This window comes from Brachyistius frenatus, unplaced genomic scaffold (assembly GCF_029030835.1).
Source record: "Brachyistius frenatus isolate BFR_SWC_R1_liver_20210118 unplaced genomic scaffold, ASM2903083v1 Contig_32, whole genome shotgun sequence".
NCBI lineage: Eukaryota > Metazoa > Chordata > Actinopteri > Embiotocidae > Brachyistius > Brachyistius frenatus.
In genome coordinates this window covers 713,080-726,861 of record NW_027210631.1, presented here as the reverse complement: position 1 = coordinate 726,861, position 13,782 = coordinate 713,080, and the positions used below count along the sequence as shown (strand labels likewise).

The 13,782-nt window shown below is 46.5% G+C and overlaps 3 protein-coding genes across 10 annotated transcripts in view; 1 reads left to right on the top strand and 2 right to left on the bottom strand.

The window, feature by feature from the left end:
- LOC138621743 (protein PHTF2-like) overlaps positions 1–2,384 on the bottom strand; it is a 45,449-nt gene extending 43,065 nt beyond the window's left edge. For all 7 annotated transcript variants that reach the window (XM_069700001.1, XM_069699997.1, XM_069699999.1 and 4 more), the window contains exons 1-2: positions 2,325–2,384; positions 1,290–1,468 (exon numbers count right to left, since the gene is read on the bottom strand). The gene's annotated coding sequence lies outside the window, so the exon portion shown is untranslated. The remainder of the gene's footprint in view (positions 1–1,289; positions 1,469–2,324) is intronic.
- LOC138621755 (transmembrane protein 60-like) lies at positions 2,379–4,071 on the top strand. Its single transcript, XM_069700030.1, has 2 exons — positions 2,379–2,462; positions 2,620–4,071. Exons 1-2 carry the CDS (start codon positions 2,379–2,381, stop codon positions 2,935–2,937), a joined length of 402 nt encoding a protein of 133 aa, XP_069556131.1. The 3' UTR covers positions 2,938–4,071.
- A 2,257-nt stretch (positions 4,072–6,328) lies between these two features.
- LOC138621739 (lysine-specific demethylase RSBN1L-like) overlaps positions 6,329–13,782 on the bottom strand; it is a 34,668-nt gene continuing 27,214 nt past the window's right edge. For both annotated transcript variants that reach the window (XM_069699984.1, XM_069699985.1), the window contains 3 exons: positions 12,243–12,413; positions 11,964–12,072; positions 6,329–10,909 (listed from right to left, as the gene is read on the bottom strand). In XM_069699984.1, coding sequence (XP_069556085.1) covers positions 9,098–10,909; positions 11,964–12,072; positions 12,243–12,413 — 2,092 coding nt within the window. In that variant the 3' untranslated portion in view covers positions 6,329–9,097. The remainder of the gene's footprint in view (positions 10,910–11,963; positions 12,073–12,242; positions 12,414–13,782) is intronic.

Here is a 13,782-nt window from a genome sequence, read left to right as displayed (position 1 = left end):
TATCGGATGTCGATAAAATATTCCAATATCCCGCATCCATTAAATCAGATTAATGTTAGCGATTGGGATTAGTGTAGCAAACTGGAATTCAAGATGAAATGATTCACAGTCGGTCAACATGAAGTCAGGAAGTGGTCAAGCGAACTGACAAGCCAGCTGGAGATCCTGACAGGTTTGCTTGGAAGTCAAGCAACGTGGTCAGTGAAAACCTCTCAGCCTCGCAGGGCTTCTGGTTTCTGGACGGCCAACAAGGACCAAGAAGTAACCCGGAGATTGTTTAGCAGAATCCAGATCCTGAAACAATACCACACAAAACACTCGTTTGGAAAGGCTTAACGGAGACTCTGCAAAAAATAACAGACAGACAAGCTGCCTCCACAAAAGTTGCATCATTAAATAGATGTGGTTGTTTACTCTGAAGTGGTTTGTTAGAGATCAAGTCGGGAAAAGGGCAAAAATGTCCCCAAGAAATCTGAGAACGACCCTGAAGACGGCGATGGAGGAGAATGAATCATAATAATTAATGAAGTTTAGGTCGGTATCCTGATCCTACCTTCAACCATCAGTTTATTTTCATTTCCGTCTCCAACAGACACTCACACAAACTGCACCGTTGTTTTCAATACGTTCAATTTCACATTAAAAACAGCCACTTTACGCACTAAATAAACTACTGTTGTTGTTGTTGTTTTTAAAATATGCCCCGAAAATGTTGTAAATACCCCCAATTTATAAACACTGGAGGGAGGAGGAGGAGGAGGAGGAGGAAGGAGGAAGGAGGGCAGTATCTTTCAAATTCCCAACGCTGCCATTAATATTTCATTTTTCACATTGACATTTATTTGAGAATAAATAATAAATGATGTCGGGTTTCAGCCCTTTATACGACAGGAGCGGAGGGATTAAAAGGGTTCAAGATGTTATGAAAGAAGAGCATCGAGACACGGGAAGTGAAGTGCAGCAGGACAGGATGGAAATTAAAAAAGATTTAAAGCACATTAATGTTAATTAAGTCGTGCTGATAATAAAGGACCTGCCGGGAGCTAGTTAGCCGTCAGGTAGTTGGACAGGTCCGCGTTCACAGACACAGTTGGTTCACACGGAGATATTCCTCCTCCACCTCCTCCTCCTCCTCCTCCTGCTAGCTCATGTCATGCTACACGGTTAGCGGCGGGCACAAAGAGCCCCCCTCTCCCCCCCGGCGGTCCTCCTCCCCTCCTCCTCCTCCTCCTCCTCCCCTGATCTGATCCACGGAGCCCGGACATATAACCGCCTCCTCGGTCTCTTACCTCCTCGACGGCCGCTCCGGGTCCGCACACGGCAGCTAAACTGCGTCCTTCCCGACCGTGACCGAGCTGGAGCCAGCCGCGTCCATTAGTCCCGGAGGAGATGCTCGGTTGTCTGCTGCTCCGTTTGAAGCGGGTCGCTTTTTCCTCCTTTTTTTTTTTTTTTTTTTTTCTGTCGCTGACTGTTAAAAAAAAAAGAAAAAAGAAAAAGTCCTGCTCCAGACCGGGGGACCGTAAAACACCACACAAGGACGCACTCTCGTTTTTACAAAGCCGATTAACGTCACCAACGGTTTTTTGTTGTTGTTGTTGTTGTTTTTTTTTAGTAAAGACAAAGAAGGAGATCGGGCTTCACATGTAACACCGGAGGAAAAAGTTTTTAAAAACAAATAAATTAAAGACTCTGCGATGTCGCCGATCTACTAATTCAAGATGAATGTGGTTCAATCACGAACACCGTCGGGAGGACGTCACTCCCCTCTAGTGGACGTTACGGCTCACTACACGCGGCGGACGTGCGCTTCTGCAACGGACTTTACGGTTCGACGACTGTGACGTTGCTAAGCGAGGACCAATGAGATCACAGGACGGGCGGAACAGGCGCAGATATAACGGCCCAAAAAAAAAAACCCAAACAACCACCACCACCCCTCCGTCTGTTGTTGTAAACCGACACGTCTGTTCGTAATTATGTGACTTTATATCAAGAAATATTACTATTATTGTGTGGTATGCAGGGAGAGGAAGATGCTGGACACCGAGCTGGAGATACACCGAAGTAAGTCCGGTTCTGTCGAACCGAACCGGTTAGCTCGATGCTATTAAGCTATATAAAAAAATAAATAAATAAATTTTAAAAAAGCGAGCTATTCGCTAAATAGATTCACAATGAATGAATCGTAATGTTGTCGGTCGAGTCCAGTTAAATATCAGCGAAATATTGTTTGATGTTATTGCAATTTAATAACTGCCACGTGAAGAATAACTAACGGCAGCACGTGTTCATCTCGAGTGTCTTTCCAACCCGTCTGTCCCTACCCGTCTGTCCCAGCCTCCGTCCGTGTCCTCTGATCGGTGCCTGCGGTCGGTGAGATGTCCCTGGCTCAGAGGGTTTTGCTGACCTGGGTCTTCACCCTGGTCTTCCTCATCATGCTCGTGCTCAAACTGGATGGGAAGGTGAGGCTTTTATTGTTCCCATGGCAACCCAATTGGATCAGTAATTGTATGTCTTTTTTTTTTTAAGAGTCCCGGATATATAAAAAAAAAAAAGACTTGTCTCCCGTGACCGTCCTCTCGCTCTTCTCCATCTCTTCTCCATCTCCTCTCCCGACAGGTGCAGTGGAACTGGTTCCTCATCTTCCTCCCCGTCTGGGTCTTCGACGGCATCCTCATCCTCATGCTCGCCATCAAGATGGCGGGCCGCTGCAAGCCCGGCTACGACCCGCGCAACGGCTCCCCGGACCTGCGCCTGCGCACCTGGTACCTGACGGCCATGCTGCTCAAGCTGGGCTTCTGCCTGACGCTGTGCGCCAAGCTGGAGAAGCTGGCCGACGTGAAGCTGACGTTCGTGTGCATCCCGCTGTGGACCATGTTGCTGGGAGCGCTGGTGGAGCTGGGCCTGAATATCTTCCCTGAAAGGAGAGAGGCTTAAATGAATCATCGAGTCAATGACGACCCGCCTACGTAAAACTAGACGGGTTGTTGTTGTTGTTTTTTTTTAAACTGGTCAGATTATGTTTCTATGGATGACAGAAGTTCACGTGATCATCTCAGCCAATGATATTCATCTTAAGAACAAAAGACTGTAAAAATAATAATAAATCATGGGGATCTCGGGCGTTCGGACCTCGGCGGACGCGCTCGGGCTTCGGCGGCGGCTGTACGCGTCTTAAGAAAAGCTGCTAGTGAATCTAATCATTCATTTAAAAATGTTTCTTTAAATACCAGATGGGAGCAACTGCATCTGTGAAGACTACTGTGAAGACGACACTGGGGGGGAAAAAAACTAAACATGAACGTCCTCTTTATTGAGGTTGGTTAGTCCAGTATTATTTTATAGTGTTTATATTTTACCGTGTACGAAGCTGCTCTCGTGTATTGAAGCGTAACACAACTACCGTGCTGACCACCCAATCACAAAAGTGTAAACTTTGCTATAAATGCTTTGGCTGTTGTGCGGCTGCATTTACGCACAAACACTTTTTCTCTTCCCATTCCAGAGCGCCGCCGGTCGTTCGCCAATTATTATTTGACCGGTTATAAAGTGACTTCAAACGACAACCGCGGGTTCAGCTGCAGGCGCACGAAGGAGTAAATAACTCGGATGGTTTGCGAAGCATCTCCGAACATGTGTTCAGCTCTCCCGTCCCTCCGCCGCGTACAAGGTCTCTTTTGTCTTGTGGAGATCATCATGTGTTCCATTGAAGCTCTTATTCTCACGCTGCACTAAAGTCAAAGGTGAACAAAGCAACAACAACAACAAAAAAACACAAAACAACAACAACCCTGTTCAAATGAATTTAATCACATTCCTGTTCATTAGGTTTCATCATCGAGCTGTAAACTGTATCGAACGTTCAGCAGGACTTTTTCTACCAGCAGTTTTTGGTGTATTTACGTCTCTGCTTATTGTATTTAAACTTACTGGTACGGCTGAACTTAATTTTTTTCCTTTGGTGCCATTGATTGTTTTCAGTCTTCACATTATGTTGCACTACACTGACAAAAAAAATAAATAATGAATACACATGCTGTAATAATAAATGACTGATACACATTACGCTGGTGGGCATTTGTCTGAGTCATGCTTGATAACACTAAAACTCATTTTAGTCGTAGTAATAAGAGTATAAATATATACTCGGGTGTTTTTAAACGTATTGATCACATTAATATCAGAATACAAAACATTCTGCTGGAAGATAACCTGAGGAATCAACAGAAGTGGGTGGGGTTTTTTTTAGGGACACTTCAGACGCTGAACACTCGGGTTTATCTGGCATTTATATCGGTCTTAAAACATAGAAATCATTTATGATTTACGTAACGACGCTCAGATTTGAAATGCGTTCTCGGTACCCGGCGGCAGGACGAGTGCACGACAGGGAACTCAAAAGTCACATAATCCAAAAGCGCAGAAGTGGAAACCTTTCGTTGAAAAGATCAAGGACATCAAGTTAGTTATTATAAGTCATAATCAGGAGGACATTGTGAGGGTGTGCAGAGACGGGTAACCGGAAAAGGTGGCCGAGGAGAAGTGGAGCTACAAAAGTCTGAAAGCACTCAACATTTATAGTCCTTTGATCAGATTTACACTTACATGCATGTAATAATGCCAAAACTGTATTGTACTACAAACCCTAAACATGTATTGGTATGACAGGACTTTTATTTACTGTAGTAAAGTCTGGAGTTTTTTTAAATTTATTTTTGTATTACTAAGCCACATTTTAGAGGAATATGGTGGTTTTTTTTTACTCCACAACATTTAAAAAACTGAAAATACGCCTCACAGTGAAAAGCGTAAACATTTTAACAGTAGTTTCTCATCATTTTGGCTGTAACTTATTAGTAATTTCAGCCTCAACATATTTCCATTCAATAATAAAAGTCTTCAAAAAGGAAAAAAAAAAAAAAACGATCTAAAATTACACAATAAAAGTCCAAAATGTGACTACAGATTTGCGTGGCCAAACTTCGTTCTTCTTTTGTACTCATTACTCATCTAATCCTTTTTTTTTTTTACATTTATCTCGTGAGCCTTTTGCAAGGGGCCCCGAGCCTTAGGTTGGGAACCACGGACCCAACTGCCTCAACGAACACTAAAACTAAACAGCCATCTGACCAGTGTTTTAAAACGAGTGAAGCCGAACTGATGACGAGTGCTGTTGATAAGACTTTACTATCGCGCTCATAAAAGGACCATCGATGCTCAAAGACTTTGTGTACAGCCCGGTGACGTTTTTCCCTCCAAAACTTCCTGCCTCGTTCGTGCTGCAGAGGTCAGCTGAGCTCCGGTGGAAAAAAACAAACAAAAAAAACAACCCTGCTCGGAGTTAGATTTGACCCGACATGCACCAGCCCTGAATTACAGGGGGCTACTGCATTGTGATGTGCGTGCGTGTGTGTGTGCGTGTTGTCTGCTCAGATCTGGCCATGTTGAAACTGCTGAGCTCATTGCTGCAGACTGCAGTGAGTGGGCGAGAGAGAGAGAGAGAGAGAGAGAGAAAACCCAGGCAGGTGTAAGTGACGTCACACAGGCCGCACTTACAAACCAGAGGGACAATTTCAAGGCGTCACGAGGCGCGCGTCGTAGTGGAGTCACGTGATGTCATTTCCCACACGTCAAAGCTGCTATTAATCGATTTTTTTTTTTAATTTTTTAATCCGAACAATCGATCGCGCGACCTGCTTGGACGCGAAAGAGGGTCGCTCCAGTTAATCTGGATCTTTACGGTTTGTCTTTTAGCTCCATGTTTTTTTTTTTATTTTTCCGGTTCGCAGGTGAAAACAGGTGTTCAAAAAAAAAAAAAAAAAAAAAAAAAATCAGGCTCTTAAAAGTCCCAATGTTTGCAAATGTTTTCATCACGAGCGTTTTAAAAAGTGAAGATACGCGCGTGCTGTGTTCACAGTTTAAAGGGGGCCTATGGAGGTTTTTTTTTTTTTCTATAAGTCACTTTTTAAAGCATCTAAAATCCAACATTACCTTCATGGTTTCCCATCTTTCCATCTTCTTCACTGCTGCATTTCTTTGCGCGTTTACCGTCACCTGCTGTTGATCAGAGGAACAGCCTGAAACAGATGGCAGGATATGAACACAACAGGGAGCCACCTGTTAAAGGAACACCTGCTCCTTCCCGGTTGTTGTTTTTTTGGGCATCTGAACCTATTTCCCATGTGCACAAAGTGTTTGATGAGGATCTCCTAAGGCATTTTAAGTTACCAGAATAAAAGAAAATGCATCAGCATTTTTTTTTTTTTACAGCATGTACTTTTTTCCCCCCACGTTTCAAACCACAAATGAAAATCAGTTCTGATCTCGACGTTTTTCATACATTGAACCATTTTTTTTATTAGTTCGGCTCATATTTAAAGTAGAAACCACACTACAAGTTTTTTTTCCTCTTTACAAAACGTCTTATGTACACTACAGTGCTGACAGTTAAAAAGAACAGAAACAAAATAGGAAAAAAAAAAAAAAAAATCGAGATAAATAAACTCTGTGAAAACAATGCTAAGCCCCGGAAGACTTTTGTTTTCAGCCACTTTTTGTCACATTTGTACAAAAAAATATATATAAGTTCCTGTCATGTTTCTGAGAGCCAAAACGCATAAAAAGAGCTGCAGAGCGCCTTACAACTGGTATCAAGTGCTTCAATCGTCACCTCGCTCTCCCCCACAAACACACAGAGAGGAGTTCTGTCTCTGAAACGGAGTCCTTGGAGGCAAATTGACCAAACAAAAGAATAGAAGAAGAAGAAGAAGAAGAAGAAAAGAAAGCTAAAGCGTTATCTTTAATTTTCTGAGATTTTGTTTTCGGGCCCGCGGTGAAAACTAATCATGACAAAACACAACCCTGCTTTTAGGACGTCATCCCACTGAACCGTCCCGACTTAGACCGCAGATATTTGAAGAGTTTTCTGCGGCTTTCGGAGACCGATTTAAGGCTTTGCTCTCATTTTCCAGTGAGAGCTTAAAACCGAGACTCCCACGAGTCCCAAGTGAAAGGACAGAACTCCTCCGCCGTGTGCCTCCGGACCATTTCATAGTTCACAGTTAAGGACAGGCACTGGGGAAATGTTGTGGGCTACATTAGCAAAGTGGGCTCCACTCCAATATTGACAGTAAACTCAAGACACTAATGAACAAACGTTGCTCTCGACAACAAAGTTCCAACTGTGGGACATGCACTGAGACACAAGAGCCTGACTCGACATATACTCCTTCATAGTTGATGCTAAAACGGACTCTCAATAATTTATTGTACTTTAAAAAAAAAAAAAAAAAAGAAAACCGCAGGAGGTCAACGTCCGTCCCTGGTCGATAAATAAAACATTTTTATAGACAGGATGCTCCACACTGCAGAGACACTGGACTTCAGGTAAACGGATAAATAGTGCTTTGGGAATGAGCTCTCAGCAGTGTACCATCTGTTTTTCAGAGCAGCCCGAGAGCACGTCGATACGGAGTAAAAGCGTATCGAAGAACTACTGAGGCCCGAACGCGTTAAAAGTCTTGGAAGAACCTGAAATCGCCTCTGTAATAATCTGACATGATCTCAGACCTAAAGTTTCTTCAATAATATCAATTGTATTTATACAGTAGTTAATATATTCATCACAAAGTGCTGGAAAGAGTCACATTTGAGAAGTCTTGACCTGCTGCATCGGCATGATATTGCTCTTTGAATTATTATTATTCCTCTCCAGATGCGGTGAGATCTGACTCATGGTGAGCTGTTAGTGTAGCTGCATATTTATTCATATTATTCTGCAGACCGGTTGAGATTTCGGGAGTAAAACCAATGAATCAGGCATCATAACGTCCTACGCGTGTTTTCCTGAGGCCCGTCTGCGCACCGGTCCGGCCCGGGTCCGGTTCTTCCTTGGCTGACCAGCGAGAGCTTGGTTTCCAAAATTAGTGAAGCCTGGTCCACATTCAAAAGACACTTGATAAAAAAAAAAAAAAAAAAAAAAACAACAACAAAAAAACAGCGTAACTACAGTAAGAGCTCTGCCACTGGTGCTCACGGCAACAGGCACAAGACAACTTCAGTAATTTAAATCGTGACTCTTTTAACGGACCGATTGAACGCAGTGCTACCGTCTGTCTGCTGCAGCTTAACGCACTGACGTGTAATTGACGTGGGGAGTTTCCAGTTTGTTCAACGGTGCTGAAACAACTGCAATAACGTTCTTGTTCAGCGATAGGAGACTGAATCCAATTAGAAAAATCACCTCCTCGTTAATGTTCGGTACGAACCGCTCTGTAATTTGAATGGAAACACTGATACTCACCATGTCGACGATGAGGAAATGCTGTTTTATATTCAGCGGGTTATTGCGGAGCATTATTGCTCAAAATACAATATTAGGGGAAAGTACTGCAACGAACCGTATTGATTAGGGTGTATCGATACAATACAGCAGAGGAAACGTAGTAATATTACATCAATACACCGCTGTACTGTATAATATCACTGTGTGATCCATAATTATTTTAGAAACAGTCTTGGGCACGAAGAACATACTAGAAAAAAAGCCACAAAAATGGAAGAATTAGCTGCAAGTTTCATAAAAAAAAAAAAAAGCCCCTCCCCTCTCCCTCGCTTTTTTCCCCCTCTTTATATAAATAGCTGACACAAATCTGCAGAAACTTTCCTATTTTCTTCCGACATCCAACTGGCTCACAAGATAATCTGATGCTCACTTCAAAAAACTAAAACCAGACAGCAGTTTGGCAGACGGGGGAGCCCGAGTAATCTCTTCTTCAGAGTTAACCCGGTTCACCCTTCAGTGACTCGGGTCCTAAAACGACATAAATATTTTTGAACTTGTGCACAGCCGAAGCCGTCGGTACAATCTAAGCCAGTTCAGTCCAGAAGTCTGGGATATATTAAGTCCAACTCTGCTAATAAAAACAACAATACTGTGTCCACACCGACACCGCTGTCCTCCTCGATATCTCCTTTTTTTTTTTTACATTGTTTTACAACGACACAACCAAAATATAACCTTGCACATGTACAGTCATTTAAAAACAGCATCGTTATGTACAAAACAAACAAAACAACCCCAAAACAAAATAACAACCTATAAAATCTGCCTCCGCTCCTCTTCATGCTTCGGGGGAGGAGAGAGGACAGAGGGTGAAGGTTGAGGGGGAGGGGGAAGAGGAGGGAGAGGGGGAGGCGGCGAGGAGGAGGAAGGAGGGGGCGGGGGGCGAGGGAAGGACTGCGTCGGAGGGAGCTGGAGCTGCACCGGCGCGGAGGTCGGGTACTGCGGCGGGAGGGGGTACGAGGCGGGCGGCTGCGAGAGGAAAGACTGAGGGGGGAGGAAGGGGGGAGGGCTGAAGCCGGGGTGCTGCGGGGGGAAGAAGGCTTTGGCGAACTGGTGCGGGTGAGAGAGGTGGGGCGGGAGCGGCTGGGAGCCGGCGAGGGGGGCGCTGGGCTGAGACGGGGAGGCGATGAGGGGGGGCTGGAAGTACGGGGGAGACTGCGTGGGGAGGACCGGCGGGTGCATGTGCAGCTGGCTCAGGTGAACCGAGTGCGGCGCTGCTTTCTGACCGAGGAACGGGTTTAAACTCGGAGGCTGCGACAGCGGGGGGTTGGCGAGGGGATTCGGGGGGAGGACGGGTGGTCTGTGAGGGAGGTGGGGGTGAGGGAGGAGAGGCGGGAAGGAGGGAGGAGGCATCTGGGGGAGGTGAGGAGGGGGGCGATGCTGCGGGGAGTATTGCTGCATGTACAGTCCTTGCCTCGCGGCGTCCGGCGGCGGCGGATGCATCTGCAGGTCCACGGACATCCTGGAGTCCGAACTGCGAGCCCACGTCTCCGCGAGTGTTTGCGTCTGTGTCCGCGTGTCGGCCGCCGCGCGCGTCCACGCGTCGCCCGGGGAGACGCGCGCCGGCACGCCCGCGGCAGGCGGTCCGACCTCCGTCTGAGTCCGCGTGTCCGAGAGGACGTCGGGCTTCGGGTGGAGCGAGTCTTTGTTCTTGGGTGGATGGGACCGGGAGGGGGGAGGCGGGAGGCGGGAGGCGGGCGGGCGAGGGTCCGCTGCGGGCTTGGGACGAGTCGGGGAGGAGGACGGCGCAGCGGAGGAAGACGAGGTAGAAGACGGACGCGGAGTAACGGGCGAAGACGTCGGCGGCTTAGAAAACGGAGGAGAAAGCGACGACCTGGAAGCTGAATGAGGGGCTGAGGAAGTTGAACCGAAGGGCGTCGTCCTGCCGTCCGAGTGGTGACGGTGGCGGCGGTGGTGATGATGATGAGGTTTTGTCGATGCTTTGGGTTTGGTGTCCTGATGAAGAGGAAGAGAGGCGGGCGGGGACAGAGTGAGAGATGAAGGTTTGCTCTTCGAGGGACGAGCAGCTGGAGGTTCTGCCTTCACCTTTGCAGGTGGAGGATGCTGCTGTTTGGCTCTTCTTTCTTCTTTCTCCGTCGCCTCCTCTTTAACTCGGCCGCTGCCCGAGTCCCCCGATGGAGCCGGCCGAGGCGACGGAGGTGGACGCTGAGGTTGTTTCTCCTTTTTGTGAGTCGGCAACGTCCTGTTTTCTGCCACGTCCACCTCCTCTTCCTCCTCCTTCATCCGCTTCTCATCCTTCTTGTCTCTCCTCCTCTCCTCCAGAATCACCGTCTCTTTCAAGTCAACCAGCTCCTCTTCCTCCTCCTCCTCCTCTTCTTCTTCTTCTTCTTCTTTCACCTCCTCTGCCTCCTCTTCCTCTCCGCGGTGGTACTGCTGTAGGCGGACGTGCCACGCCAGGCTGCAGACGGCCGACACGGTCTTGAACTGGTGGACCACGTTGCGGGGGATGAAGTAGATGTCGTCGTGGCAGAGGCGGATGCGAGCGTAGCGGATGCCCTCGCGCCGCAGCTGGTTGAGTTTGGCGTCGTCCACCCACTGGACACACTACGGAGACAAGAGGACAGGCTTCAGATGGAGGGAATGAAGAGGTGCAGTCCAACGCGTCTTCTGACAGGGACGTCTATAATAAAAACTGATTGACTGCTGTAGCGTCACCACGAGAAGGATTTAAAGGTTTCATTAAGAAATATATATATATATATATATATATATGGTGGTGACGCTACAGCATATGTATATATATATATATATATACACACACCCTGAATCCTTCCCTAAAAGCTCTGATGTCACTTGACATTTTGACTTTGTAAGACAGAAGTCTGAAGTTCCCTCTGATCATCTCCTGCAGGGCGGTTTGTGCTTTTTACCGTCTGCACAAGAAGAGCCGAGTCTCTGTGTAAATAAAGAAGTGCAACCCATCTTATACTGGAAGCATTAAAGGTGAGAGAGAGAGCCGAGTGTGAGCTGCTTCCCTTGATTTGTGAAGAGACGGGAACATACAACAATCTCTGCAGTCAAATACCCTGCATTCAAAAGCTGCCTTCAGTTTTCCAAGAAACTGAAACAAACTCGTCTACAGGCTTTCAAATGGAAAACAGCAATCTGGACATCGGCACTGTATCGACTCTGATGTTTACAGTCTTATTGATTCTTAATAGTCTTTGTATCCAGGATTCCCTGGAAAGCACCAATGATACTGGTGACAATGAACAAACAAAACAAAGAATAATTGAGTTTGTGTACAACTTGTTGGATCGTAAATTCAAAACAACAAACAATTGTCCTGTCTGCTCCAGACAAGTCCTCGAACTTGTGGACATTGAATCGTGTCCACCAGGTGGCAGCATCCAACATCAGATTGACGCTAATGTCAGATTAATGTAACACTGAAGGGAAAGTTCTGTATCTAATTTGAGATTATAAAGGCGACTTTACTGGGATTCATATAATGAGTGAGAAGTGTGTACTGCCGTGCCTTCTGTGTGTGTGTGTGTGTGTGTGTGTGTGTGTGTGTGTGTGTGTGTGTGTGTGTGTGTGTGTGTGTGTGTGTGTGTGTGTGTGTGTGTGTGTGTGTGTGTGTGTGTGTATGTAACACCTGAGACAGTGGGGGTTCGTATAGGTCCAACTGCAGCCTCTGAACTACATGCGAGAAATCACCGGCGTGGAAACACACAACATCTTTGGTTACACGAGAAGGCTGTGAGCTGAAAACAAAGGAGGGAGGGGAGGTGGAAAGAGAGAGAGAGAGAGGGATTATATAATATCTGTCAGTGTGTAAGCTGTGTAAACACTGAGCGTGTGTGTGTGTGTCCCTCCTAGACAAACAGCCAAACGGTCTGACAGCCACAGGTGTGCGTTCCCGCCCGCCGCCCACCTTTCAGCGGCGCACACGGCCTTCAGCACTCCGACGGCCGCCGTGGTCTGACGCTCGAAACCCTGTCCGATGTGGTCGGCGTGGGCCCGGGTCCGGTCCTCAAACAGCATCTCCCTGGGCTCGCTGGTTCTGGGCAGCGACTGCAGCAGGTTCTTCACCTCATTGGTGGAGCTGAGAGACGACGGCGGAGTGTGAAAAGTGGAAAAAAACACACACGGGCGCCCACACGGCTCTCATTTGGCCGCCGTTCTAAATAAAGACGAGGAGGACGGTAGGCGAGTGGGACGCTCGCTCTCCCAGTCTCTTTGTTTCCCGTCTGCTAAATCAGAACACGAGACAGACTTTTGCCGCCGCCGCTGTTGTTTTTTTGTTTTTATATCTCTGTCGACTTTCCTGTTGATGAAATCCTCTGTGACATCAGAAGCAGACAGGATGTCAAGAGGGGTTTTTGATGCGGAGGAGAAAAACGTGCATCAGCGCGGATGTTCTGAAACATCTGCGTACTTTATTTAACCACAACGAAGCAACCAGAAATGAACATGGCTATTGATTTATCCCGATTCTTATCTCGATTTCAAGTGAATCAATTCGCGCAATATTTGCTAATTATTGTTTACAGATTGATTAATCGATTAATTGACTAACTATAAAACCAAATTCATTATCTGCATGTCAAAATCATGTCTGGACTTTTTCTCGCTTCGGAGTAATACCTGACCAGAGTTGCTGCAAATAATTGATATTTTCATGATCGCTGCTGGGCCTTTCTCCCACAGTCAAATATGAGAATGACAAATTGGAAACCAGGAACGTCGTCTTGTGTGTTTGGTGGCCAAAAAAAGAAGAAGAAAGAAAAAGGTTGCATTTTATAGCAAACCAGCAGCGACGCCAGAGTATTTACACATATTATAAAAACACTTGGCTTCGTGCATACAGACTGAATAGCTGGGGAAAAAAAGAAAAATACATAAAAATGAGCTGCGCTGCCAAACAATAGAAGCACTGCAGTCAGTTCACCACTGGATCAGTGACTCACACTGGAGCTGCAGTCAGATTCAAACGACAGTATAAACACAAACGCACAGAGTCGGAGAGAGATTCCTTCGAGAGCGTAACGCAGGCGCGCACGTGCCCGCGCACACACACAGAGAGAGAGAGAATAGCAGCGAGGATACCCGCGCTCAAAGCTGAATTGTGCGTTCATTCATTCAGCGATAAGAGGAGAGAGGCATGAGCTGGTGGAAGAGGAAGAAAGAAACAGAGGGAAATAGTACAGACTGTGGAGAGGGAGATGAAAACACACAGACAGACAGACAGACAAACAGACAGACACAGAGCTCAGTGTTTCTGAGCTGACTGCAGGCTGACAGTAATAAATGTAAAACCAGAAAAGCTGGTAAGTGAAACAGTGAAAGCGGAGAGTGTAAAGGGAGGAGTGCTAAACGTGCACATCGAGGGAGATATTTCAAGTCGACCATCGACCACGGCGCTTTAAACATCCGCCGTATGCGAGGTCCCGGTTGTTCTGGCGCCATGTATG